At 41.9% G+C, this 26,073-nt stretch overlaps 1 protein-coding gene across 26 annotated transcripts in view; it reads left to right on the forward strand.

Moving 5' to 3' along the window:
* The window catches only part of ITSN1 (intersectin 1), a 247,605-nt gene that overhangs the window by 129,058 nt on the left and 92,474 nt on the right, over window positions 1-26,073 (forward strand). For all 26 annotated transcript variants that reach the window (XR_014825148.1, XR_014825152.1, XR_014825153.1 and 23 more), the window contains 4 exons: window positions 3,449-3,536; window positions 3,675-3,814; window positions 19,455-19,582; window positions 24,009-24,238. Coding sequence is in view for 20 of the 26 variants with exons in the window: in XM_084992010.1 (XP_084848136.1) it covers window positions 3,449-3,536; window positions 3,675-3,814; window positions 19,455-19,582; window positions 24,009-24,238 (586 nt within the window). In the remaining 6 variants the exon portion in view is untranslated. The remainder of the gene's footprint in view (window positions 1-3,448; window positions 3,537-3,674; window positions 3,815-19,454; window positions 19,583-24,008; window positions 24,239-26,073) is intronic.

A 26,073-nucleotide genomic window follows, 5' to 3' on the forward strand; every position in this document is an offset into this window, starting at 1 on the left:
TTCAGTTATTGATAGTAAAATGTAAATCAAGATTCCTGAAAAAGTAGTGAAGTGAAAAATAATAATATGGTTTGAAGAAAGCCAGGTACATAGTAGGCAGGGAGATACTTTTCAGGAATTAGCGGATTCTTGCTATGCATATGAGTCACGTAACTCTCCTATTGCTTTGACCTATTTTAGAAACTTAGGTTGTACATTTAAAAGTAATGTTTATAGGGAGTTCCCGTTGTGGTGCAGTGGTTAACGAATCTGACTAGGAACCATGAGGTTGAGGGTTCGATCCCTGGCCTTGCTCAGTGGGTTAATGATCCGGCGTTGCCGTGAGCTGTGGTGTAAGTCACAGACTCGGCTCAGATCCTGCGTTGCTGTGGCTCTGGCGTAGGCTGGCGGCTACAGTTCCAATTAGACCCCTAGCCTGGGAACCTCCCATATGCCGCAGGAGCGGCCCAAGAAATTAAAAAAAAAAAAAAAAGTAATGTTTATATAAATAAAACAATCTCAGTGATCTGTGCCAGGTTTCATCTTTTTTTTTTTTTTTTTTGCTTTTGCTTTTAAGGGCCACACCTGCAGCATATGGAAATTCCCAGGCTAGGGGTCTAATCAGAGCTACAGCTACCAGCCTACACCACAGCCACAGCCACACCAGGTCTGAACCACACCTGTGGCCTGTACCACAGCTTACAGCAATGCTGGATCCTTAACCCACTGAGCAAGGCCAGGGATTGAACCTGCATCCTCATGGATACTAGTCAGATTCGTTTTCACTGAGTCACGACAGGAACTCCTGAGGCTTCATCTGCATACTTCATTGTTTGTCCTGGTTTAGGAAAGAAACTTTGAAGTTTGGGTAGGGATCTTGCCTTAATTCAGCAAATAGAATAAGAGGAGAATTTCAGTTGGTTATGCATTTTGGGGAAAATGATCTGATTTGTATGTTTTGTTTTGTCCAAATTTGGGTGGATGGGAAGGGCTAACATGTGTCTGTGTGGATTATTCATATGAGAAGATGCTTTCACGTCTTCCCCACTGAGCTGTGTCTCTGTGCTGTTCAGCCATATAGTACGCAGAGATCTATTACACACAAGCCAGTCTGTATCGCATGGTGGTGGTTCCAGAGAGGACTGGTTCTTAGCCTCTCGTGGAAGGTGGTATTTGTTTGTTTGTTTGTTTTCTTTGGGGAGAAGCACCTGTGTCATATGAAAGTTCCCAGGATAGGGGTTGAATTGGAGCTTCAGCTGCTGGCCTACCCCACACCCACAGCAATGCTAGATCCAGGCCAGGTCTGTAACCTTTACACCTCAGCTCTCAGCAATGCCAGATCCTTTAACTCACTGAGCAAGACCAGCAATCAAACCTGTATCTTCATGGATAATAGTTGGTTTCCTTTTTTTTAGTCTTTTTAGGGCCACACCTGAGGCACGTGGAAGTTCCCAGGCTAGGGGTTGAATTGGAGCTGTAGCTGGCAGCCTGCACCACAGCCACAGCAACGCCAGATCTGAGCTGTATCTGCAACCTATACCACAGTTCCTGGTAACTCTGGATCCTTCACCCACTGAGTGAGGCTGGGGATCGAACCTGCATCCTCATGGATACTAATCGGATTCATTTCCGCTGAGCCACGAAAGAAACTCCCATCAGTCAGGTTCTTAACCTGCTGAGCCACAACAGAAACCCCCCAAGTTTTTAATTAAGACATTTCTATTTTTTCAACCTAAAAGTTAATGCTTAGAGATATTTTTCTTAAGGTAAAAATAAAAGTCACCTGTTCCCTAATAAAGGCTGGAAAACCTGACCTTTGCATAAAATGTGTAAAAACTGTATTGAATAATTTCAGCAGAATGTAGGCAAATACAGTTGCTTGCCAAGTCACCCATGAAAACTCCAGACAGCCAGCTGAGATCCTAATTATTAAAAATCTCTTTTTTGATTTCTGTTTCCAGCTTCAGGTTTATGTTAATCCTCAGTTCAACCCCATTAAGGATCAAAGTTCAGGACAGAATAGTTCCTGTGTAAACTACTGAGTCACTGTACAAACACTGAGGTCACCTCGTTTGCATTTGATCCCAGTGCAATTGGGAGATTATTCTCTTGTCTGCTGAGTTGTACTTTGGGTACATTTTTTAAAGCTTATAAATAGGCTGTCAGTCAACAAAAAAATCAGGAGAGCTATAACTGTTTTAACTTTATTTCAGTGAAAAGCATTTGGCAAATATTTGATTCCTTGGCAGGAAAACAAGAACCTCCCTGACCAGTGAATAAATGCAGCTTCACCATAGAGGATTTGGGATGTGATTAGGAGTCTTTTTTTGTTTTTAATAATGATTTTTATTTTTTCCATTATAGCTGATCTACAGTGTTCTGTCAATTTTCTTTTTTTTCTTTTGCCTTTTTTGCCATTTCTAGGGCCACTCCCGCGGCATATGGAGATTCCCAGGCTAGGGGTTGAATCGGAGCTGTAGCTGCTGGCCTACACCAGAGCCACAGCAACACCAGATCCGAGCCACATCTGCAACCTACGCCACAGCTCACGGCAACGCTGGATCCTTAACCCACTGAGCAAGGCCAGGGGTAGAACCCGCAACCTCATGGTTCCTAGTCGGATTCATTAACCCCTGAGCCACGACGGGAACTCCTCTGTCAATTTTCTACTGCACAGCAAGGTGATCCAGTCACACATACAAGTATATATTCTTTTTTCTCACATTATCATGCTCCATCACAAGTGACTGGACATAGTTACCAGTGCTATACAGCAGGATCCCATTGCTTATCCATTCCAAAGGCAGTAGTCTGCATCTATTAACCCCAAATTCCTAGTCCCTCTCACTCCCTCCCCCTCCCTCTTGGCAACCACAAGTCTATTCTCCAAGTCCATGATTTTCTTTTTTGTGGAAAGATTTATTTGTGCCGTATATTAGATTCCAGATATAAGTGAAATCATACGGTATTTGTCTTTCTCTTTCTGACTTACTTCACTTAGTATGGGAGTCTCTAGTTCCATCCATGTTGCTGCAAATGGCATTATTTTGTTCTTTTTGATGGCTGAGTAGTATTCCATTGTTTATGTGTACCACATCTTTCTAATCCAATCATCTGTTGATGGACGTTTGGGTTGTTTCCATGTCTTGGCTGTTGTGAATAATGCTGCAGTGAACATGCGGGTGCATGTGTCTTTTTCAAGGAAAGGTTGTCTGGAGATATGCCCAAGAGTGGGATTGCTGCGTCATATGGTAGTTGTATATTTAGTTTTCTAAGGTACCTCCATACTGTTCTCCATAGTTGTTGTACCAATTTACATTCCCACCAACAGTGTAAGAAGAGGGTTCCCTTTTCTCTACACCCTCTGATTAGGAGTCTTTGAGGGATGAGAAAACTGCCTGCCTGGACTTTGGATCTAAATATGGTCGTTTTTTCCATCATTCATTGCTATCCTCTCTTTCTCTTCTAGGAGTCTCAGCAAATGCTTGGGAGACTTATTCCAGAAAAACAGATACTCAATGACCAATTAAAACAAGTTCAGCAGAACAGTTTGCACAGTAGGTGTTTTATTTCTAAAGTTGGCATTTTCCTTTTTTTACTGGCAAGAACTTCCTTAATTGAAAGGACAACATGACAAACCATTTTTCCTAACTGCCAGGTTGTTTTTCTCATCTTGCAATGTTTTTCTCAAACAGGAGATTCGCTTCTTACCCTCAAAAGAGCTTTAGAAGCAAAAGAACTAGCTCGGCAGCAGCTCCGAGACCAACTGGATGAAGTGGAGAAAGAAACTAGATCGAAACTCCAGGAGATTGATATTTTCAATAATCAGCTGAAGGTAACAGTTCTGTGTTTGCCTACCTGTATGTGCTAGTCTTTAAGTTTTCTAACTGGCTAGATGCTTCGTAGGTATTTGATCCCAGGCAGAAGCATTTATTACGCAGGTTTGTTGGCCTTTATGAAAGCCTTCACAGTTATGGATGAACATTAAGCAACCTGAAGTTGAATTTTTCTCCTTTAAAATATAAAAGTGAGGAGTTTCCGCTGGTGGTACAGTGGGTTAAGAATCTGACTGTACCTGCTTGGTCTCTGCAGAGGTGTGTTCCATCCCTGGCCCAGTGAGATGGGCTAAAGGATCTGGCGTTGCAGCACCTGCAGCACACGTGGGTTGCAGCTGAGGCTAACATTCGATCCCTGGCCCGGGAACTTCCATATACCATGGGTGCAGCCATAGATATATATATATATATATATATATATATATATTTATGCTGGATACAACTTTGCTAACTTACAGCTGAATGAGTGGCCCCAACATGATGTCTGTCTTTTATCTGAATTCCATTTTGACGTCTCCATCTTTCTGTCTATTGAAAACTACATCAAGTTGAATTTCAAAAGCTGGGCTCTAAAAGCTTCATCTTTCTTATGTTTTTTGAAGACTGCTTAAAAAGGAACTGTTTTCTCTTCTAAAAATAAGGGTTTTTCTGCCACTTCTTACCTTCAGAATTGTCCTTAAATATAGATCTTTATCTTGTTACCTCACATTTTAAAATTTTGTTGTTTAAGGAAGTAACTGCTGTTGTCTCTGAGGCAGAAGTGGTGTTTGTTTTTGCCATATTTGCACAGGAAAACTCAGGAAAATGTCAAGGCTGTTAGGGAATGTAGAAGTGGTTAGATCACAGCTTTTCTGATTTGGTGTTTTTGATTTAACTTTGCAACTTTATCACCGTAAGGATGATTATTATCTTTGTAAAAAAAAACTGGAATGCAAACAGATTATTTCCTATCAACAGTGATCATATACTTTAGATTTAAGTAGATATTGGCATTTTTAATCAATTATGTTGTAAAAATCAGATTTTACACTTCTCTCAAGTATTTTCTTTTTCCATTGTAAATCCTTTGTACTGGATTCTGGCCAGTTTAGCTTTTGATACTAAGGAAAAGTTAAAATCCTATTCGTCATTAGTAGAAATAGAAAAACAAAAGCATATTTGAGATTTTTAGTTGACTTTTGAATTGAGATTCTAGGCCAAATTGTCTAGACATTTGAGTTTGAAGTATTTATACCAAGTTGTTGTGTGTTTTTTCTTCCAGAATAGTAAGTAATGAACTCAATTGTACAATTCCAGGGAAATGATCTTAAGGAAAATATTACTTGAGCCAACTTAGTGTTTGGAGTTTTTTTTTTTTTTTTTTTCCCTTGCTTTCATGATTACAACGAAGTATGTATTTTGTATGTATGTGTGTCTATTATATATATATTTGTTTCGTATTTGTACACATATGATTATGTGTCATGTGTAAGTATTGGAAGTACAGCTGTCATTCCTCCATCTCAAGAATAAGTACAATAGAAATGCTCACATTAACTCGCACTGTGACTTTTCACTGTTTCAAGCAAAAAAAGGATGGCACTGTTGCAGCTTGTCATCCTTTTTGATAGTCTCGGAATACTGTTGGAATATAAATTGTTCAATATTCTGGAATCTTCTGAGTCCAGGCAGTAGTCCAGATTTCTGTCTTAATCTTAAGATTTCTTCCTCTAAAAGTTCAGATTTTTTTCTTTGCTTTTTAATGCGGCACCCACCGCATATGGAAGTTCCCAGGCTAGGGGTTCAATTGGAGCTGTAGCCTCTGGCCTGTGCCACAGCCACAGCAAAGGGGGATCCGAGCCACGTCTGTGACCTACACCACAGCTCATGGCAATGCTGGATCACTGACCCACTGAGCGAGGCCAGGGATCGAACCTGCATCCCTCATGGATACTAGTATTCGTTTCCACTGCGACATGATGGGAACTTCCCAGATTCTTAAGTATAAGACCCAAAACAAGGTTCACATATTAGAAGATGATACTCTAGTGGGTGGTTTTTGATAATGGATGGGTGATGTACAGATTATTTTGGCTGTTAAATTAGAGTTGTGAATGCCCTTAAAATGTGGTGAGAATCACTGTATATAATTGACTAATGCTGCCTTCAGTATTCGAGAGCTGCTTATCCAAAGGATAATTTTTTAGACCTTTCTTACACGAGCCCCTTTTCCAAATATACTTCTTATTTATTTATTTTTAAAATTTTATTTTTTCTATTATACTTGATTTACAATGTTCTGTCAACTTCTGCTGTACAGCAAAGTGCCCCAGTCATTCACATGTGTATGTATGTATACACACACACACACACACACACATGCTTTTCCTCATATTATCCTACATTGTATCAAATATACTTATTTTTTTTTCCTCTACTTTTTTTTCCATTAGGATCAAATTTCAATGGGACAGAACTACTATCACTTGCATTTTATTTTATTTATTTATTTTTGTCTTTTTGTCTTTTTAGGGCCTCACCCGTGGTGTATGGAGGTTCCCAGCCTAGGGGTCAAACTGGAGCCACAGCTGCTAGCCTATGCCACAGCCACAGCAACGCCAGATCCAAGCCTCATCTGTGACCTACACCATACATAGCTCACGGCAACGACAGATCCTTAACCCACTGAGTGAGGCCAGGGATTGAACCCGCAACCTCATGGTTCCTAGTTGGATTCGTTTTTGCTGCACCACTACAGGAACTCCTGAAATATACTTATTTTTAAATAAAAATATTTCTTTTGGAGTTCCTATTGTGGCTTAGCAGGTTAAGAACCCAGCTCGTATCCATAAGGATGTGGATTTGATCCCTGGCCTCCCTCAGTGGGTTAAGGATCCAGTGTTGCTGGGAGCTGTGGTGTAGGCTAAAGATGTGATTCAGATCTGGTGTGGCTGTGGCTGTGGCATAGGCCAACAGCTACAGCTCCAGTTTGCCCCTAGCCTAAGAACTTCCATACGCCGCAGGCACAGATGTAAAAAGAAAAAAAAGAAAAGCTATTTCTTTCTGCTATGATTTTTATTTTAGCTTTCCATTATTACTCTAAATCAATGTGTAGAGTGAAGAAAATCACAAGCCAGTGTAGGTATATTGTTTTGTTGTTTAAAACTCACGTGGGGACTTAGTGACTATATTTTGTTACCTTATGGTTATTATTTCTAGTATTCTTCTCAAACCTGGTGAAACCAAAACAGAAATCCTTATGCTGGAGAATCAAAAGATTTATAAATTGATTGAGACAACTCAGAGGCACATTTATGATTTAGCCCCTTAGGTATCTCCTGCCTAATTTTCTTTGCTGTAGTCACATTGGAGAATGTGGGTTTTTTTGTTTTGTTTTGTTTTTCTGACTGTGGAGCATGTATTCATTAGCAACTGTAATTTCTTGTAAAATGAGCTGGGCCAGGAGAGCCGGCATTCTGAGCCCTTGGGATTTCTTGCCTGCCTCCTTTGGTACAGCAGTGCCTTTGCAGCATCCTGACTAATGATGCAAAAATTGCTTCTGCCTTGCTGAGAATATTCAGCATAGCTGTCTAGTCATTCCACACATCGCATTTGATGGTGTGGGAGTTCCTGTGGTGGCGCAGTGGGAATGAACCCGACTAGAAACCATGAGGTTGCGGGTTTGATTCCTGGCCTCACTCAATGCGTTAAGGATCTGGCATTGCTGTGAGCTGTGGTGTAGGTCCCAGACGTGGCTCGGAGCTGGCATTGCTGTGGCTCTGGCATAGGCCGGCAGCTGTAGCTCCAAGTGGACCCCTAGCCTGGCAACCTCCATATGCCACGGGTGTGGCCCTAAAAAGACAAAAGACAAAAAAAATTTTTTTTGATGGTGTGAATTTGCTTTATCCTTAACTTTCCTCTCCCCAAAGGCAACCAGCCTGGAGAGTACAGAAAAGAAATTAAGACCTAGTTTTGTTTTATATTCATAGAGATTGGTTCATCTAAAGAAAGTTTAATTCACTCATTTATCAGCCACTGTGGTGACATTGGAGACATACCTCATAGAATGCAAGGTATACTTCCTGATTGTGGTCCTACACTGACGAAGCTGGACTAAAGAATGCACAGTTTTATTTTATAGAATGCAAAGTTTTATTTTATTTTATTTATTTTTCTTTGTGAGCTTTTTTCTTTTTTTCTTTTTATTTTATAATGATTTTTCTTTTTTCCATTATAGCTGGTTTACAGTGCTCTGTCAATTTTCTGCTGTACAGCAAGGTGACCCCGTCATGCATACACATAAACATTCCTTTTTCTCACATTATCATGCTCTGTCGTAAGTGACTAGATACAGTTCCCAGTGCTATATGGCAGGATCTCATTGCTTATCCATTCCAAAGACAATAGTCTGCATCTATTAATCCCAAGCTCCCAATGCATCCCACTCCCTCCCCCTCCCCCTTGGTAACCACAAGTCTGTTCTCCATGTCCATGATTTTCTTTTCTGTGGGAAGGTTTATTTGTGCCGTATATTAGATTCCGGATATAAGTGATATCATATGGTATTTGTCTTTCTCTTTCTGACTTAACAAATTTTTATTTTATTTTATTTTTATTTTTTAATTTTGCTCTTTTTTTAGGGCCACACTAGTGGCCAAAAGTTTACACCTATATTAAATTAAATATTTAATATTAAACCTGTGTTCAGTTAAACCTGTGTTCAATGGCTGGCTCCATAAATGAGGCTTACATTTCACAAAAGCCAACTCTCACAGTTTCTTTGGTACAAAACTGCTTATAATAAGCCATTCACTTCTTTCGGTGCACATTCAATGTCACGTCCAGTTCCTTAGATGTAATGTCATGCAGGGAACAACAGCACCTCCTTTAGTCCAGATTCGTCAGTGTAGGATCATGATCAGGAGGTATAATTGTATTTGGTTTTCTGGGATGAGAAAGAATTTAGAGAGTAAGTATTCATTTTCCTTTTTTTTTCTCTGCTTTCTTTCTTTCTTCTTCTTTTTTTTAATATGCAGTCTGGTTTAGTCCTATCTACCAGATGTCTAGTGCAGATTCACTCTTTTGAGAATCTCCCCTTTTGGAGTTCCCGTCATGGCGCAGTGGAAACGAATCCAACTAGGAAGCATGAGGTTGTGGGTTCGATCCCTGGCCTCGCTCAGTGGCTTAAGGATCCAGTGTTGCTGTGAGCTGTGGTGTAGGTTGCAGACGAGGCTCGGAACTGGTGTTACTGTGGCTCTGGCATAGGTCGGCAGCAACTGCTCCAATTAGATCCCTAGCCTGGGAACCTCCATATACCACGGGTGTGGCCCTAAAAAGACAAAAGACAAAAAAAAAAAAAAAGAGAGAGAGAGAGAGAATTTCCCTTTTTTTCTTCAGTTAATCAAGAATTATACTGCTGCCTCCTCACCCGATATCTGATACCCAGCCATGGAAATACTCGAGTCATTAATTACAGAGGAGAAAAGTACTTTTGCAGTTAGATTAATAGATATTTGTTTCATACTGGTAGCAACCTATTGAAAATATACGGCATACTTAGTGTTCTGGTCAGGTGTTATTCGGGGCTATGGAACATGAGGTCTCTAGCATTTTGGACCTTTACATTTCTTTCTGATCGCATGGAAATTGAGGGCTCATTTTATCCTTGTATTTATATATTTATTATTTATTTATTTATTTTTTAGTGCCACACCTGAAATATACAGTGGTTCCCAGGCTAGGGGTCTAATCGGAGTTGTAGCCACCAGCCTTCGCCACAGCCACAGCAACATGGGATCCAAGCCGCATCTGCAACCTACACACAGCTCAGGGCAATGCCGGATCCTTAACTCAACTCAGCGAGACCAGGGATCAAACCTACGTCCTCATGGATACTAGTCAGTTTCCTTCCTGGTGAGCCGCAACGGGAACTCACCATTTTATCCTTTTAGAAAAGGCTTTTTACCCCCATGCATTTTAATGGGCATTTACGTTAGAGATATGATATTCATGTTTTCCTAAAATGATCCCAGGACATAAGTGTCTTTCTATTTTATCAGCCCAAACCAAAAAATACTTGAAAAAGGAGATAATGAATAAGCTTGGCTTTTGTAGGTCTATTAAAAAGGGGGAAAATGATAGCACTCTGATATTGAAGGTTTTGTGCTAGAATTCTGTCGATATAGCCTTTGCATTTTTCTGCTGTTTTTGTGAAGGGTAAATTTTAGTGTTTTGACGATCAGTTGAGGAATTTGAGCAATGATTTGACCAGTGACTTAATAAGTGATTTCCTTAGTAATTAATTGCTAGTGTGAATTAACACTTCTTAAAGTAGTTTTAATGCATTGGGCCAAATTTGTTTACCAAGTCTTCTGCTTTTAAAATGTATTCTATGGAGTTCCCGTCATGGCGCAGTGGTTAACAAATCCGACTAGGAACCATGAGGTTGCGAGTTCGGTCCCTGCCCTTGCTCAGTGGGTTAACGATCCGGCGTTGCCGTGAGCTGTGGTGTAGGTTGCAGACAAGGCTTGGATCCCATGTTGCTATGGCTGTGGCTTAGGCCAGCGGCTATAGCTCCGATTCAACCCCTAGCCTGGGAACCTCCATATGCCTCGGGAGCGGCCCAAAGAAATAGCAAAAAGACAAAAAAAATAAATAAATAAAATAAAATGTATTCTATGGAGTTCCCCTCGTGGCTCAGCAGAAACAAATCTGACTAGTATCCATGAAGACACAGGTTTGATCCCTGGCTTCACTCAACAAGTTAAGGATCCAGTGTTGCCGTGAGCTGCGGTATAGGTTGCAGACGTGGCTTGGATCCCACATTGCTGTGGTGTAGGCTGACAGCTATTCTGATTCGACCTGGGAACTTCCGTATGCTGCAGGTGCAGCCCTAAAAAAAATTATCAATTATCTATGACTTTTCTCTTTTTATCTCATTTTCAGGAAAATCACAACTCAATATTTCTTGAAGACTTTTTGTGCCTAAAGGGCACATAGAATCATCCTGATAATTAAATGTTTTTTTACATACATTGTTTACCTATAGGTATAAAATTATGGTTCTAACAGGGGTCAAATACCATTACTAGTAGGGAGTTTCTGGATAGCAGCACATGGCCGCACCTTGCCCTTGACAATGTAACTAGTTACTGAAACAGTTTTCTTTGGCTCTGATAGCTCAGGATTCCATATTTCATTATCCTAACTATGGTACCGAGCAGCACCATAAAAGTACAGCTTATAGTTTTCAGAGCTCCGTTGTCAGCCACCAAATAAAGAGAATCCACACAGTGAGGCTAGATGTCGTGTTTCATGTTGGCAAGTTGAGTCCTTGTTGGTGCCGCTCTGGTCACTGTGTGCTGGACAAGCCTTAGTGTGCATGGCCTTTACCTTGGAGCATTTCTTTCTTCCAGTCAGTGGCAATGGAGGAGGCAGTGTTGCAGTGCCTGGCAGTTCTCCTGGGCTGCGTCCTCCACTTAAGACTTCTTTCTAAAGGTCTCCATGCCCTACCCAGGCAATGCACGTCTTTCTCAGCTCTGTGCTTCAGTTTCCCCCATGCAGATGAGTGTTCAGTATCTAAGAGAGCATTTGCAGTGAAGTGTTAAGCCTTCTTTATCAAAATTAATGATGATTAGTAATTATAAGTTGTGGAGTAGGAGTGAATCTTTCCTCTTGACAAATTGTGTGTGTGTGTGTGTGTGTGTGTGTGTGTGTGTGTGTGTGTTGGAAGCTCTAAATTACAAGCTGGGTAGGGTACTGTATATTGTAGTCTTTATAACAAGCATATTTAAAATCATTGAATTTGCCACGTGGCTGCAAAATTTGAAAACCAACCCTTAGTCATTACTTGGGTCGATATGCATAGTTTCATTATCAGATAGTGCAGTCAGTATCCTATGCCAAAAGTGGTTAGCATTTTATTTCTTAGAAAAATGCAAGTATTTAGGACTCATTCAGAATTGAGAATTATGTTCCTTAATATACTTGGGAGGTCTGAGCTTCTTAAATGAGACCCAAGAGGCTGTTGGAAGTATCAGTTCTCCCTGTAATGATACCTGTCCTGCACATTGCTGCTAGGAACTGAATTGTTGTTGAAATGAGAATGCCAGTTATAGTAAATAAGGTTTTTGGCTTAACGAAGGCTTTTATGGTCTTGGTTTCAGACGCTTGCTTTCATGGCAGGCTCATTCATTATGAAGGCAGTGAAAGGCAAAATGTTTAGCAACCAGGGGAGAAAAGAAAAGAGCTGGAGAAGGAACTGCAGAACAGAATGAGAAGTCAGGAAAAAAATGCATGTGAAGGGAAACAAGGAAGGAAGGAAAAAGATCCAGAAAGAGGAATTGCAGAGACAGCAAGAGAAGTCAGTGTGAACTCAGACCACAGCGTTACTTTCTCGTATGAGTAACGTTTGGCTGTTTCATGGTTTGCTGTCTTATTTTGTTTTATTTTTACTGGTATGATCCTTTTGAAAAGTCCTCTAATGCCCAGAAGTAATAAAATGCTCTAACTCTGATTCAGTGCACTTGTGATTGTGGAAACTTTACACAGATTCCTTAAAGTGGGAAAAATAATTAGAACACTTCCAAGACTCAGAATAGTTAACAGACATCGGGTATTAGATTCTGTGCCTTACCAGTAGGCTTGTTTGGTTGGTGGGTTGAGTTTTTTTGCGTTTTGAAGTTTTAAAAAATACTTAACAAAGGGTGATTTAGGGGAGGGAAAATAGCAGAACTCAGTCTTTTGAAAAAAGTGTTTTCTTTTTGTACTTTCTTCTTTAGCCAAACCCCTTGATGGTTTTATCTTTTAGAAGACATGCACATAAAACAGTGGGGGTATTGCTTTATAAATAAAGCCGAGACATTTGGGGAAAACTCAGATTTTTCAGGACAAAAATGGAGTCAATTTTCTCTTTCTGGGAATATAAGGGTATCTAGCAAAAACTCTTGGGAGACATAGGAGGAGTTTCTTAGTTAGCTGGGTTTTTTTTAATTTATTTTTTATTGCTCACATGAATTTATCACATCTGTAGTTGTGTAATGATCATAACAATCTGATTTCACAGGATTTCCATTAAGTAGCTGTTTCTATTGCAGAAAGGATAGGGTTTTCTAGCTCTTCTCCCCTTTTCTGTCTACCTGTCCCTTCCCCCATTCACAGATGCACAAACACACACTCCAATTCTTTCCTCCTTGGTTCTCCTGTAGCCCTTACGATACACTGACTACCAGCTTGTGCCATTGCAAATTGGACTTGCCATTTGTTTGGATACTGGCCTCAGATTTAGAAGCTTTTTTTTTTTTTTTTTTTTTTTAGGGCTGCATGTGTGGCATATGGAAGTTCCAGGCTAGGGGTCGAATTGGAGCTGCAGCTGCCGCCATAGCAACTTGGGATCCAAGCCGCATCTTTGACCTACAGCACAGCTCACAGCACTTAACCCACTGAATGAGGCTGAAGATTGAACCTGCACTCTAGGGATCGAACCTACAACCTTGTGGTTCCTAGTCGGATTCGTTAACCCCTGAGCCAGGACGGGAACTCCCATCTTACAGAGGAGTAAACAGAGGCTTAGAGAACCACCTGCCAATTGAGCTCCTTCTTTAGCAAGCTGACCCCCAGGGACAGGGAGGGTCTGGAGGCTTGGAAATCACTGGCATTCACTGAAATTTTTTGTGGAAGGCAGGAGAGATTCCAGCTGAGTGTCTTTAGTGGAGTGTGGGGGAAAATATAAATAAAATAAAAGCACTTCTAGGAGTTCCCATTGTGGCTCAGCAGTAACAAACTGGATTAGTATCCATGAGGATGTGGGCTTGATCCCTAGCCTTGCTCAGTGGGTTAAGAATCCAGCATTGCCGTGAGCTGTGGTGTAGGTTGCAGATGTGACTCATATCCTGCATAGCTGTGGCTGTGGTGTAGGCCAGCAGCTGTAGCTCCAATTTGACCCCTAGCCTGGGAACTTCCATATGCTGTAGGTTGGGTTCTAAAAAGCAAAAACAAAAACAAGCAAACAAAAAAGCCCTTCTGCTTATGACTTGCGATAGGTATTAGGTCTAGACAAAACAAACACTTGAAATTTCTGATGCTGGTACCTAGATCAGTTTCTGAGGAGGTCAGTTTCATATTAACAGCATCAAGATGGTGATAAATCTAAAAGATGTGTCCTACACGATTTTATCGTTCTGATTTATAGTGTTACGTTCGTGAAATTCTGGTGATTAATCAAGGTATGTTCGGTTTTGTCTTTCTTTTCCCAGAGATAGCCTGAGATAAATACCAGAAGCCGAGTAATCTTTCAAAGAAGCTAGATGACCAAATTAGCCATCATTGCTAGTCTTTCATAGGCACCCCCTTATTGCTGTTTTTTTTTTTTTTTCTCTCTTCACCAGCCGTTATACAAAATATTTATGAAAAGGAATGCCGTACGTATTGTTCAGGTGGATAATTCTTTATAATTCATGTAATATCCCTTCATTTATTTTTGAGTGTTTCTAAGACACAAGTGAAGGAGAAACAGTCACAGTTTTTTAATCAAGCGATTCTGTGCCACTTGCATAGCAATAGAACAACCGTCTTTAGTGGACTTGAAAGTGAGCCATATTTCTCGGGGCAAAAAAATGGGATCTTCTTGAGCATTCAATTTGTCAAGCATATTGCTTTTGAAATACTTGGGCTGTGTGCCACAGAATGTCCCAAGATGTTTTATGGTGCAAATATCTTAATTCTTTAGGGGAAATAAGAGACTGTTCTCCCCTTGGTTGAAGGAAGAAAGTTAAAGCAAGCTGATTTTCATTTATCTTAACTAATACAAGACAGAATCTTTATTCGCCAGTCATTTTTTTATTATGGTTCATAATTTTCTGTATTTGATCCAACATCCCTTTGAGAATCAAATAAAAGCTAAGAGCTTTCTCAGCAAGAAAAATGCCCAGATACTCCAGTTTGCATGTAATTTCATAGTGTTCACAGAGCCAAAGCTTATTCTAGACCCTAGATAAGAAACTCTGCTCTGTCATAGAATTCTGTAGATATTATTGGTGAAAAAAAATCTTACTTAAATTTATATATACTAATTATTTTATGGGAATTTTTCTTTTTCCCATGTATTTGTTTGAAGCTAAAATATCTTGAATGCATGCTCAATTATCTATTTACTAAGAAGGTTGCTGTACTTTATTAGCAGACAGTATTAAGCTCTGGTTCACCATATCCAGTGTAAAACATCACATCCTTGAATAGAACTTAGAAGAAAAACCAACCAAGCCGTATGTACACTCAGTGCCATATTGCTAGGCAAACATCCGGCCAATAAATTGATGATTGCAGAGTTACTGATTTTAGAAAAAAGTGAGTTAATTTAATTTAATTTAATTTTTTTGCTTTTTAGGGTCACACCCTTGGAGGTTCCCAAGCTAGGGGTCTAATCGAAGCTACAGCTGCCAGCCTATGCTGCAGCCACAGCGATAGCAATGCAGGATCCTAGCCACGCCTGCAACCTACACCACAGCTCATGGCAATGCCAGATCCTTAACCCAGTGAGCAAGGCCAGGGATCGAACCCACAACCTTATGGTTCCTAGTTGGATTTGTTTCGGCGGCACCATGAGGGGACCTCCATTTAAAAAAAAAAAAAAAAAAAAGAGTGAGTTAATTTTAGAAAGAGCCACAAGCGAGCTGCTGAGATATGATTCGTAGTAATTTCTTCTGCTATTTTTATCTTAGTTATGATAGAGCAATAACTGTGACAAGTTAACAGAATTTGCAGGGTCACTTAAATCAGGTTGATCACCGGGAGAGTTGATACAATTTGTGTGGGGAAGGTTTTCTTACCGGCTTCTCCCACTAGTTCTCTCATTTCCTACGTAAAGAAAGAATTTAATGACACCGGATGTATTTGTCACCTGAAAAATGTTTTCCCTGAAAGAATTCAAAGGCAATTTTATTTATTTATTTATTTACTCATTCATTCATTCATTCGTTCATGCACATTAGAGCATAGTTGATTTACAGTGGCGTCAGTTTCTGCTGTGCAGCGTAGTGACCCAGTCATACATACATACATTCTATTTCTCATACTGTCTTCCATCATGTCCTCTCCCAAGAGACTGGATATAGTTGGCTTTGCTGTACAGCAGGGACTCCCTGCTTATTCATTCTCAATGTAATAGCTTGCATCTACCAACCCCAAACTCCCCATCCATCCCACTTCCTCCCCTCACCCCCTAAAAGCAACTTTTAAATAACTGTACTTGTACTTGAACAAGTATTCCACAGTATTGAAGAGGAGTCCGGGAGCAGTGCAGCCCTCTGCGCCCACGTGAAAGGCCCCAGGGCCCCACAGGCCCTTGTCATGCACAGGAAGGCAAATGGGTAGCTGGTTTTCAGTACGCAGTCTTTCATGCTGTAGATTGCCTTTTCAGAAGTTCAGCTTTTTTTAAAAAAAAAAAAAGGAATCAACGTAAGGAAACATACATTTTCTGCTTTTTTTTGGTTCCTGGCATCTTAAACTCCCGAGTCCAAGAAGAGAGAGGAAGACCCAGAATGCCTTCCAGTTCCTGGCGCCTTCATTTCTTATACTTGATTGTGTGCATCTGAGCAGCATTTGACCTGGATGAAGGAAATGATAGAAAAACTTCGCAGTCTTCAAATCTGCCGATGATCATAGGATGTCAGAGCCTTCTGTTACCTCATTTGACATCTGTTATTTTATGGCTCCTGCAAACTCCATTTCCTTGGAGGTGCTTGAAGCTGCAGCTGATTTAGACAGTTCCAAAGATAGGGTCAGCCTCTCCTCTAACTCTGCTACTCAGAAATAACTGGGCTTTCAAGATTTTTAAATGTCTTCCTTCATGTATTTGATACACTTAAACACTGTTTTGAAACTATCTCACTTAGTGTGATCCCCCCGCCCCATAGATTCTTCTTCTTCTTTTTTTTTTTTTTTTTTTTTTTGTCTTTTTAGGGCCGCACCCACAGCATAGGGATGTTTCCAGGCTAGGGGTTGAATTGGAGCTGTAGCCTCCAGCCTACACCACAGCCACAGCAACGCCAGATTTGAGCCGTGTCTGCAACCTACACCACAGCTCATGGCAGTGCTGGATCCTTAACCCACTGAGCGAGGCCGGAGAGTGAACCTGCATCCTTATGGATGCTAGTCAGATTTGTTTCCACTGAACCATGATGGGAACTCCTCCCCATAGATTCTTTTTTTTTTTTTTTTTTTTTTGGCTTTTTGTCTTTTTAGAGTTGTACCTGAGGCATATGGAGGTTCCCAGGCTAGGGGGTCGTCGAATTGGAGCTACAGCTGCCAGCTTACACCACAGCCTCAGCCACTGAGTGAGGCCAGGGATTGAACCCGAACCCTCATGGATGCTAGGCGGGTTCGTTAACCACTGAGCCACAACAGGAACTCCTGATTCTTTAAACTCACTTCTTATTGCTTTTCATATTATAGTGCCTCATAATATGTTGCTAGCTTTATTTTCATCTGTCTTGACTTTGTGTCCGGTAATTATGGATCTATAAATTAATATCCAAGGAGTTCCCCAGTGGCCTCATGGTTAAGGATCTGGCTTTGTCACTGCTGTAGCTTGGATTCAGTCCCTGCCCCGAACCCACATCCTCATGGATACTAGTTGGGTTCATTTCCACTGAGCCACAACGAGAACTCTAGCTTTTAGATTTTTAAACTTCTGACTTAAATACCTTGAGTATCCTAACTACACTTTGTTTTCAGTAACTTGCTAAGGAAATTTCTATTATTCCTATGCTAGTATCGAAAGAAATCAGATCCAAAGTGGGGATCCAGTTAAAGCTCTTTACTTTCAACTTATTGCTGGTTTAGTTTGGGGCAGCTGATCGCTTCTCATGTCTTTAGTGAGAAAAGATACTGCAGAAGAGGTCTGATGTAAAGGAAAATAGACCCTGGTGGTGGTGGGGGACTCTAGAATGTAGAGCAGAGGGATGTCGTTTTGTTCTTAAGCAGCATATTGTAAGACGGAGGTGAGGTTGTAATGATTTGAGGGGAGGGAGTGTGTATATCTTCAAAGCCCATGAAGGTTGGTGTTATTATCAAAAGAATCTTGCAGTTCCAGCTGTGGCACAGTGGGTTGAGAATCTGACTGCAGGAGTTCCCGTCGTGGCGCAGCAGAAATGAATCTGACTAGGAACCATGAGGTTGCCGGTTCGATCCCTGGCCTCTCCCAGTGGGTGAGGATCCAGCATGGCCATGAGCTGTGGTGTAGGTCGCAGATGTGGCTCGGATCTGGTATGGCTGCAGCTGTGGCATAGGCCGGCAGCTATAGCTCCAACTGGACACCTAGCCTGGGAGCAGAACCTCCATATGCTGCAAGTGTGGCCCTAAAAAGCAAAAAAAAAAAAAAAAAAAAAAAAAGAAGAAGAAGAAGAAGAATCTGACTGCGTGCACACACACAAATAAAACAAAACGGGAGTTCCCGTTGTGGCACAATGGAAATGAATCCGACTAGTATCCATGAGGATGTAAGTTCGATCCCTGGCCTTGTTCAGTGGGTTGAGGATCCAGTGTTGTGGCTCCTGCATTGCTTTGGCTGTGGTCTAGGCTGGCAACTGCAGCTCCAACTTGGCCTCTAGCTTGGGAGCTTCCATATGCTATGGGTGCAGACCAAAAAAAGCAAAAAAAGAATCTGACTGCTGCAGCTCAGGTCACTGTGGAGGTGCAGTTTCAATCCCTGGCCTGGCACAGTGGGTGAAGGATCTGTAGGTCTCAGGTGCAGCTTGGATTCAGTCCCTGCCCCAAGATATTCCATATGTCTCAGGTGAGGACATTAAAAAAAAAGAACCTTAAGGTTTCATTCATGATCATCCTCATGTCTTTTTTTTTTTTTTTTTTTTTTTTAAGGGCCACACCTGAGGCATATGGATGTTCCCAGGCTAGGGGCTGAATTGGAGCTGCAGCTGCTAGCCTACGCCACAGCCACAGCAACGCCAGATCCAAGCCACATCTGTAACCTATGCACCTGTGCTGCAGCTTGCAGTAGCACTGGATCCTTAGCCCACTGAGCAAGACCAGGGCTTGAATCCACATCCTTATGGATATTAGTCAGGTTCTTGGTGGTGGTGGTGGGTGTTTGGTTGGTTTTTGGCTGCCCTGAGGCATATGGAATTCCTGAGCTAGGGATCAGATTTGAGCCACAGTTGCAACCCAAGGCACAGCTGTGGCAACGCTCTATCCTTAACCCACCCTGCCGGGCCAGGGATCAAACCTGCATCCCAGTGCTCCCAATATGCCGCCAATTTCTTTGCACCACAGCTAGAAGCAGGAACTACTAGTTGGGTTCTTAATCCACTGAGCCACAGTGGGAACTCCACCGTGTCTTAAAATTAGTTGGTTCCGTTGTTGTCACTAAGTCTGGAACTGTGTAGTTTCTCTAATGCTTGTCCCTCGCAGATGCCTTCTGAAGCCCCTCAGGGACCATGATACAGTGTAAGGCTCTCAAAAATATGATCAGTCCTGTCAATGCGTAGAGTGATTTGAAGTTCTCCAAATTAACATTTTTCGAACCTGAAGCGTTATTGCCTATGTGGCTGGGCTACCCCCCCGCCTCGGAAACGTTGCATGTTGATAAACAGTGGAAATGCCCATCGGCACGTGTCGTTACACACACGGTTTCTTGGTTATTTACAGGAGCTCCGAGAAATCCATAATAAGCAGCAACTCCAAAAACAGAAGTCCATAGAGGCTGAACGACTGAAACAGAAAGAACAAGAGCGAAAGATCATAGAATTAGAAAAGCAAAAAGAAGAAGCCCAAAGGTGAGTCTTTTCTGTGGCTCACGGACCCATCTGGAAGGCACTTGGAGTATTTACTGTTCTTTGCCGGGCTTCTCCAGATGCACTATATATACGCGTGTGTTAGTGCAAACACATGCATATATAAATCTTTGCCTGTATAAATACCCCCTGAAGTTTCTGATGAGTTCCCAGAGCTCTCTCAGGCTATGGCTGTGTAGATAAATGGACTTATACAGGGAAATTGGACTGCTTGGGATGCTCATTTGCATGCCAATACCAAAATACGTTTCCAGTTCACAGCCTTTTAATAACAGTGGCCCTCTGAGTCCTGGGTTTGAAATCAAAGTCCCCGAGGTCCCTGGCCATATACGGTGGGTTTCTTCAGTTGGCCTGACCGCGTGCCATTTTTTCAACCGCAATTAAACTTGAGCACAAATGGAGAAAAAAGTACTCTTGCTGCTGAGAACACAGATGCATTTTTGTTTTGGTTTCGTTTGAGTATTTGTCTTTGTAGTCTTTCATTTTTATTTGTTACGTTTGTAGGAGATTGTAGAAATGTATCGCTTAACTTTTGGTGTGTCTGATTTCGTTATTGGATATTTTGCTTTTTCCGCTTCAAACTGGTTTTAGGGTCCTAAGAAATAAAAAGAATCAAATATCCCAATGATATACAGTAAATTCGAAAAACTGGTTATTCAAATCAGACAAAAAAGATGAAGAAATAGATACTTTAGGCAAGTCATTGACTTTTACTGGGCTGAACTCAGTTTAACTGCCAAGGTGCACTTCTACGCTTTTGTTATGAGTGCATGCTAGTATCTTGTTTTTTTGTTTTTTCATGCCTGTGTGTTGGTAACTAGGTTTGCAAACCAATTTACAGGACTATTTTATGGTTTTCTTTGGGGGTAGGTTTAGGACCATGTCCCAAGGAATAATTCCTTGAGTGTGTTGATTAGCTCCAACTCCATTCTTTTCTTTTTTCTTTTCTTTTTTTTTTGCTTTTTAGGGCCACACCTTTGGCATATGGAGGTTCCTGGGCTAGGGGTTGAATCAGAGCTACAGCTGCCAGCCACAGCCATAGACACAGCAACTTGGGATCCAAGCTGCATCTGCGACCTACACCACAGCTCACTGCAACACCAGATCCTTAACCCACTGAGCGAGGCCAGGGATCGAACTCGAAACCTCATGGTTCCTAGTCAAATTTGTTTCCACTGCACCACTACAGGAACTCCCTCCATTCTTTTTTTGTCGCCAAAGTTTATTATTTACAATATACTGCCCCGGAGTTTTGCATTCCTTCAGAGTTGAAATAAACACACAGTGTCATGATACAGAAAGTCTCAATTTTCTGCTTATAGTTTTATGATAAATAGTACCCAGAATTTAACTTCAGAAATTACATGGTTATGTGCTTTTATAAATGATGATCTTGAAAGTTCCCTTGTGGTGCAGCAGGTGAAGATCTGACGTTACTGCAACTGCAGTATGGAGTCAATCCCTCGCCCAGGAATTGCCACATGCCATGGGTGTGGCCATAAAAAAAAAAAGGCTGACCTTTATAAGAAAATTTTATTGTGGTTTTGTTGTTGTTACGAATAGCAATCTCCCTACTCCTCCAAAAAGTTTTTTATGCTTTTTTTCTCTCTCTTTTTTTTTTCTTTTTCTTTTTTTGGCTGTCCTGAGGCATATGGAGTTTCTGAGCCAGGGCCACAGTCAAGACCTAAGCCACAGTTGTGACAATGCTGGATCCTTAACCCACTGTACCAGGCCGGGGATCGAACCCGTGTCCCACTGCTCCCAAGATGCCACTGCCGATCCTGTTGTGCCACAGCAGGAACTCCTTTTATGCTTTCTTAAAAGATGTTTTGAAAATTGTAAGTGAAATGCTTCAGATTTAAATTAAAAAGAATTCTACTGGGAGTTCCCATCTTGGCACAGCGGAAATGAATCCGACTAGGAACCATGAGGTTGTGAGTTTGATCCCTGGCTTCGATCAGTGGGTTAAGGATCCAGCATTGCCGTGAGCTGTGGTGTAGGTGGCAGATTCAGCTCGGATCCCCCCCTTGCTGTGGCTGTGGTGTAGACCAGAAGCTACAGCTCTGATTGGATCTCTAGCCTGGGAACCTCCATGTGCCGCGGGTGTGGCCCTAAAAAGACAAAAGGAAAAAAAAAAAAAAGAATTCTACTGCACTTAATCTTCACATTTATCCAGGGAGGAAATAAGTATAATATTTAAGAAATGAGAATAGAAGTTTTATTTTTTTACATTATGTTCCCTTGGCAGTTTCCTAATTCCAGGAGATGATGACCTGTGTGCATTAGTCACGTCACAGACCAGCAGTTTAGGGTGTGGACTTGAGAACCAGGCTGCCTGGGTTATTCCTCCTTCTCTGTCATTATTCTTATCTGCAGAAAGCAGGTGATAATGGTAGGCCCTCCCTACCTAGTATAAGGGTTAAAGTAGTGAACAAACGTGGAGGACTAGTTATTATTAGTGATACCAGTTCCTATTGCACATTAGTTTCACCTAAAGTATAATCACTTAAAGTATTTTCTGATTTTATAAAATATTATGGAATGAGGAAAAAATCATTTCCGGTCTTTTCTACAGATTTCGGGTTGATGCCATCAGACTTTCCAAGGCCTAGATTTAATTGCAGTTTATCTCTTTGTGTCAGCTCCTTCAGAAAACAAAGTAGTTGGATTCAGTAAAATATATAGAACCTGTCCCTTAATAAGGGATGGTTACTACCTCAAGGGTTCAAAGTCACCTATTGCTTTCTGCTTCAGTTCTGTGGAGCTACTTGTGTGCAGGTAAATGTGTGTGTCCCCTCAGTGATCCCATTGCTCATGGACCATTGCTGTGTTTTAAAGTTTATGGAGTTCCCATCATGGAACTCCGACTAGGAACCATGAGGTTGTGGGTTCGGTCCCTGCCCTTGCTCAGTGGGTTAACGATCCGGCGTTGCTGTGAGCTGTGGTGTAGGTTGCAGACGCGGCTCGGATCCTGCGTTGCTGTGGCTCTGGCGTAGGCCGGTGGCTACAGCTTCGATTCGACCCCTAGCCTGGGAACCTCCATATGCCGCGGGAGCGGCCCAAGAAATAGCAGCAACAACAGCAACAACAACAACAACAAAAGTTTATTTAAGTATAGTCAATTTGCAGTGTTAATTTCTGCTGTACAGCAAAGCAATTCATATATATGTGTGTGTGTGTTTATATTCTTTTTCACGTTTTTTTTTAATATGGTTTGTCATAGGATATTGAGTGTAGTTCCCTGTGCTGTACAGTAGGTAGGACCTTTTTGTTAATCCGTCCTATACATAATAGTTTGTGTCTGCTAATCCTAAACCCCCACCACCCTCTCCCCCTTGGCAACCACGAGTCTGTTCTGTGTCTGAGTCTGTTTCTGTTTTGTAGATAAGTTTTTTATGTTTTTTTTTTCTTTGTTTGTTTGTTGTGCTTTTTAGGGTCGCACCTGCAGCATCTGGAGTTCCCAGGCTAGGTCGAATCAGAGCTGCAGCTGCTGGCCGTAGCCACAGCCACATCCACAGCAATGTGGGACTTGAGCCATGTCTGTGACCTATGCTACAGCTCACGACAACGCCAGATCCTTAACCCATTGAGCAAGGCCAGGGATCAAACCCACATCCTCATGGATACTAGTTGGGTGCTTTACTGCTGAGCCACAATGGGAACTCCTGTGTTATATTTTATATTCCACATGTAATTGATATCACATGGCATTTATTTGTCTTTATCGTTCTGGCTTCGCTTAGTATGACAATCTCTAGGTCCATCCATGTTGCTGCAAATGGCATTATTTCATTCTTCTTTATGACTGAGTAGTATTCTATTATGTGTGAGTGTGCGTGTGTGTGTGTTCCATTATGTATGTGTGTGTATCCGTATATGTATGTATCACATCTTCTTTATCCATTCATCTCTGATGGGCATTTAGTTCATTTCCATATCTTGGCTTTTGCATATAGTGCTGCTGTGAAATAAGGGGACATGTATCTTTTCAAATTACAGCTTTGTCTGGATATATGCCCAGGAGTAGGATTGCTGGATCATAACCCACGGACTTACTTGCGCAGTATTTCATTTGCAGTGTTGCGTGTACATTCTCGTCGTGAAAGCTACGTTCCTGTGTGTTTTACAGCTTTTCTTCTTGGCAGTTTTAAAATGAAGAACTATTTTTGTTATTTTTCTACTCGCTTTGTCAGACAAATCAGAAATTTTCTTTCTGTGTTTCTCTAAATCCCGTGATGTCCTTCTCCCTGAGAGCCTCCGTTTCGCGGATTCAGATCCCTCCATCTGAAGAACAGGGTCCCTTGATGTGTAGCACCCCATTGACTCGATGGAGCTTGTTGTGAAAAGAGGTCACGGCAGTGTTACCTGGGAGCTGCTTCCGTGCTGTAATCAGGCGTTTTGTTGACAGACGCGCTCAGGAGAGGGACCCGCCGTGGCTTGAGCACATGCACGCTGATGAGGAGCAGCCCCGGCCAAGAAAACCGCACGAGGAGGAAAAACTCAGAAGGGAAGAGAGCGTCAAAAAGAAGGACAGCGAGGAAAAGGGCAAACAGGAAATGCAGGACAAGCTGAGTCGGCTTTTCCATCAACACCAAGAACCAGGGAAACCAGCGGTCCAGGCGCCCTGGTCCACCGCAGGTACGAGAGCAAATGAGTTGGCTTTTGTCCCCCCAGATCCTCTTGGGAAACATCCCTGTCTCCTCAGGCTCCGTCTGCGCTGTGAATCGAGGTAAGAACCGCAGTGTCTTTTTTGGGACAGAGCAGCTGTTCGTCCTCCAGCATCAGTGGGTGATGGTTAAGATCTTCCACCACCGTACCAGCTTTTGGCCCCCTTAGGCTGGCATCCTGGTGTCTTCCGCGGCTAACCGTGGCATAAAGTTTCCTTCCAAGCCCCACTCCTACCGCCTGTATTCCAAATGGAGGTCATCACCTGTCCCGCAGAAAAGAACCTGCTGCTTCTCCGGTTTATTGTTTTCTCTGGGAATTTCTGTGTTTCAGCAGCAGGAAGTGGCACTTTTCCCCGCGCCTATACTGACACGTCTTCACTAAGATTTTATCTTGAAACTCTTTTTGGCCTTTGAACATGAGTTACCTCTTTATAAATACTGAGAAATGAAAGATTTTAAAATAGGTCAAAAATGCTCCCTCATATCAGATACATACTGGGATATTTTTTTTTGGTTCAATTCTCGTATGATATTGTGAAGCTAAGCAGATAGTACTTGGCCATCAAGGGGACTGCCTTTTCCTTTGGACGGCAAATGACAAATATTTATTTGCTTCCTGTTTGCCCGGTGGGCAGGGATGGGATTGAGGGTTCAGAGCTGGGGCTGCCACCTCACTGCTGCAGTTCTGGGAGTAAGACAGGCAGGTCGTCAGACCCCCGCAGGAGCCTGTGTGAAAGGAAGACAAACATACAGTTTGATTTTTTTTTTTTTTTAATCTGAAAAGAATTTCACCATTGCTTGACCTGAAGTTCCTAATGCATCCTCCGGGTGTAAAATGAGGGCTTTTTGTCTCCTTCTGTCTGTGGGAAATTATGCACATCATGCAATGCAAGATTATACAAAGAGAGTACTTTCATGACTTTGCAGAGAAAATAGGTGTGTATCAAAATACTTGCCCCTCTTGGATAAAACAGTTCAGAGGGCTGTGAGGAGTCATTACTAATCAGAATCCAAAACATCCTCTCCTCATGTGGTCTTTGAAAAATTTTACTTCATTTAAAGACTGAATTATTTTCATCTAGGGTCAGTCTTTAGGTTCATTTTTTTTTTTTCCTCTAGGAAGTGTAATTCACCAGGAATTATTAGTAATAACATTCTTGGTGAAATCCGCACTTATTTATTTACTTTTTTGGCCATACATGCAGCATGTGGAAATTCCCAGGCGAGGGATCGAACCCACACCATAGCTGCAACCTTTGCCACAGCGGCAGCAGTACCAGATCCTTAACCCGCTGCACCACTCGGGATCTTTTGGCACTTTTGTTTGTTTGTTTGTTTTGGCTGCCGCGCAGCATATGGAGTTCCTAGGCCAAGGATCAGATCCGATCTGCAGTTGCAACCTACAGATGCGGCAAGGCCAGATCCATAACCCACTATGCTGGCCTGGGATCAAACTTGTGTTCCTTACTGCAGATTCCTCTGACCCCATTGTGCCACCACAGGGACCCCACACTTACAGTTTTTGTTTTGTTTCGTTTTTTGTCTTTTGGGGCTGCACCTGCGGCAAATGGACGTTCCCAGGGTAGGGGTCTAATCGAGCTGTAGCTACCAGCCTACGCCACAGCTACAGCAATGTGCAATCCAAGCCTCGTCTGCAACCTACACCACAGCTCATGGCAACGCCAGATCTTTAACCCACTGAGTGAGACCAGGGATCGAACCCTCGTCCTTATGGATACTAGTCGGGCTCATTAACCACTGAGCCACAATGGAAACTCCAACACACTTATGTACCATTACGTTTTA

Source organism: Sus scrofa, chromosome 13, assembly GCF_054392235.1.
Source record: "Sus scrofa isolate SSC_HxYL_T2T_F1_AM1 chromosome 13, Sscrofa_HxYL_maternal_Yorkshire_Landrace_v2.0, whole genome shotgun sequence".
Lineage (NCBI taxonomy): Eukaryota > Metazoa > Chordata > Mammalia > Artiodactyla > Suidae > Sus > Sus scrofa.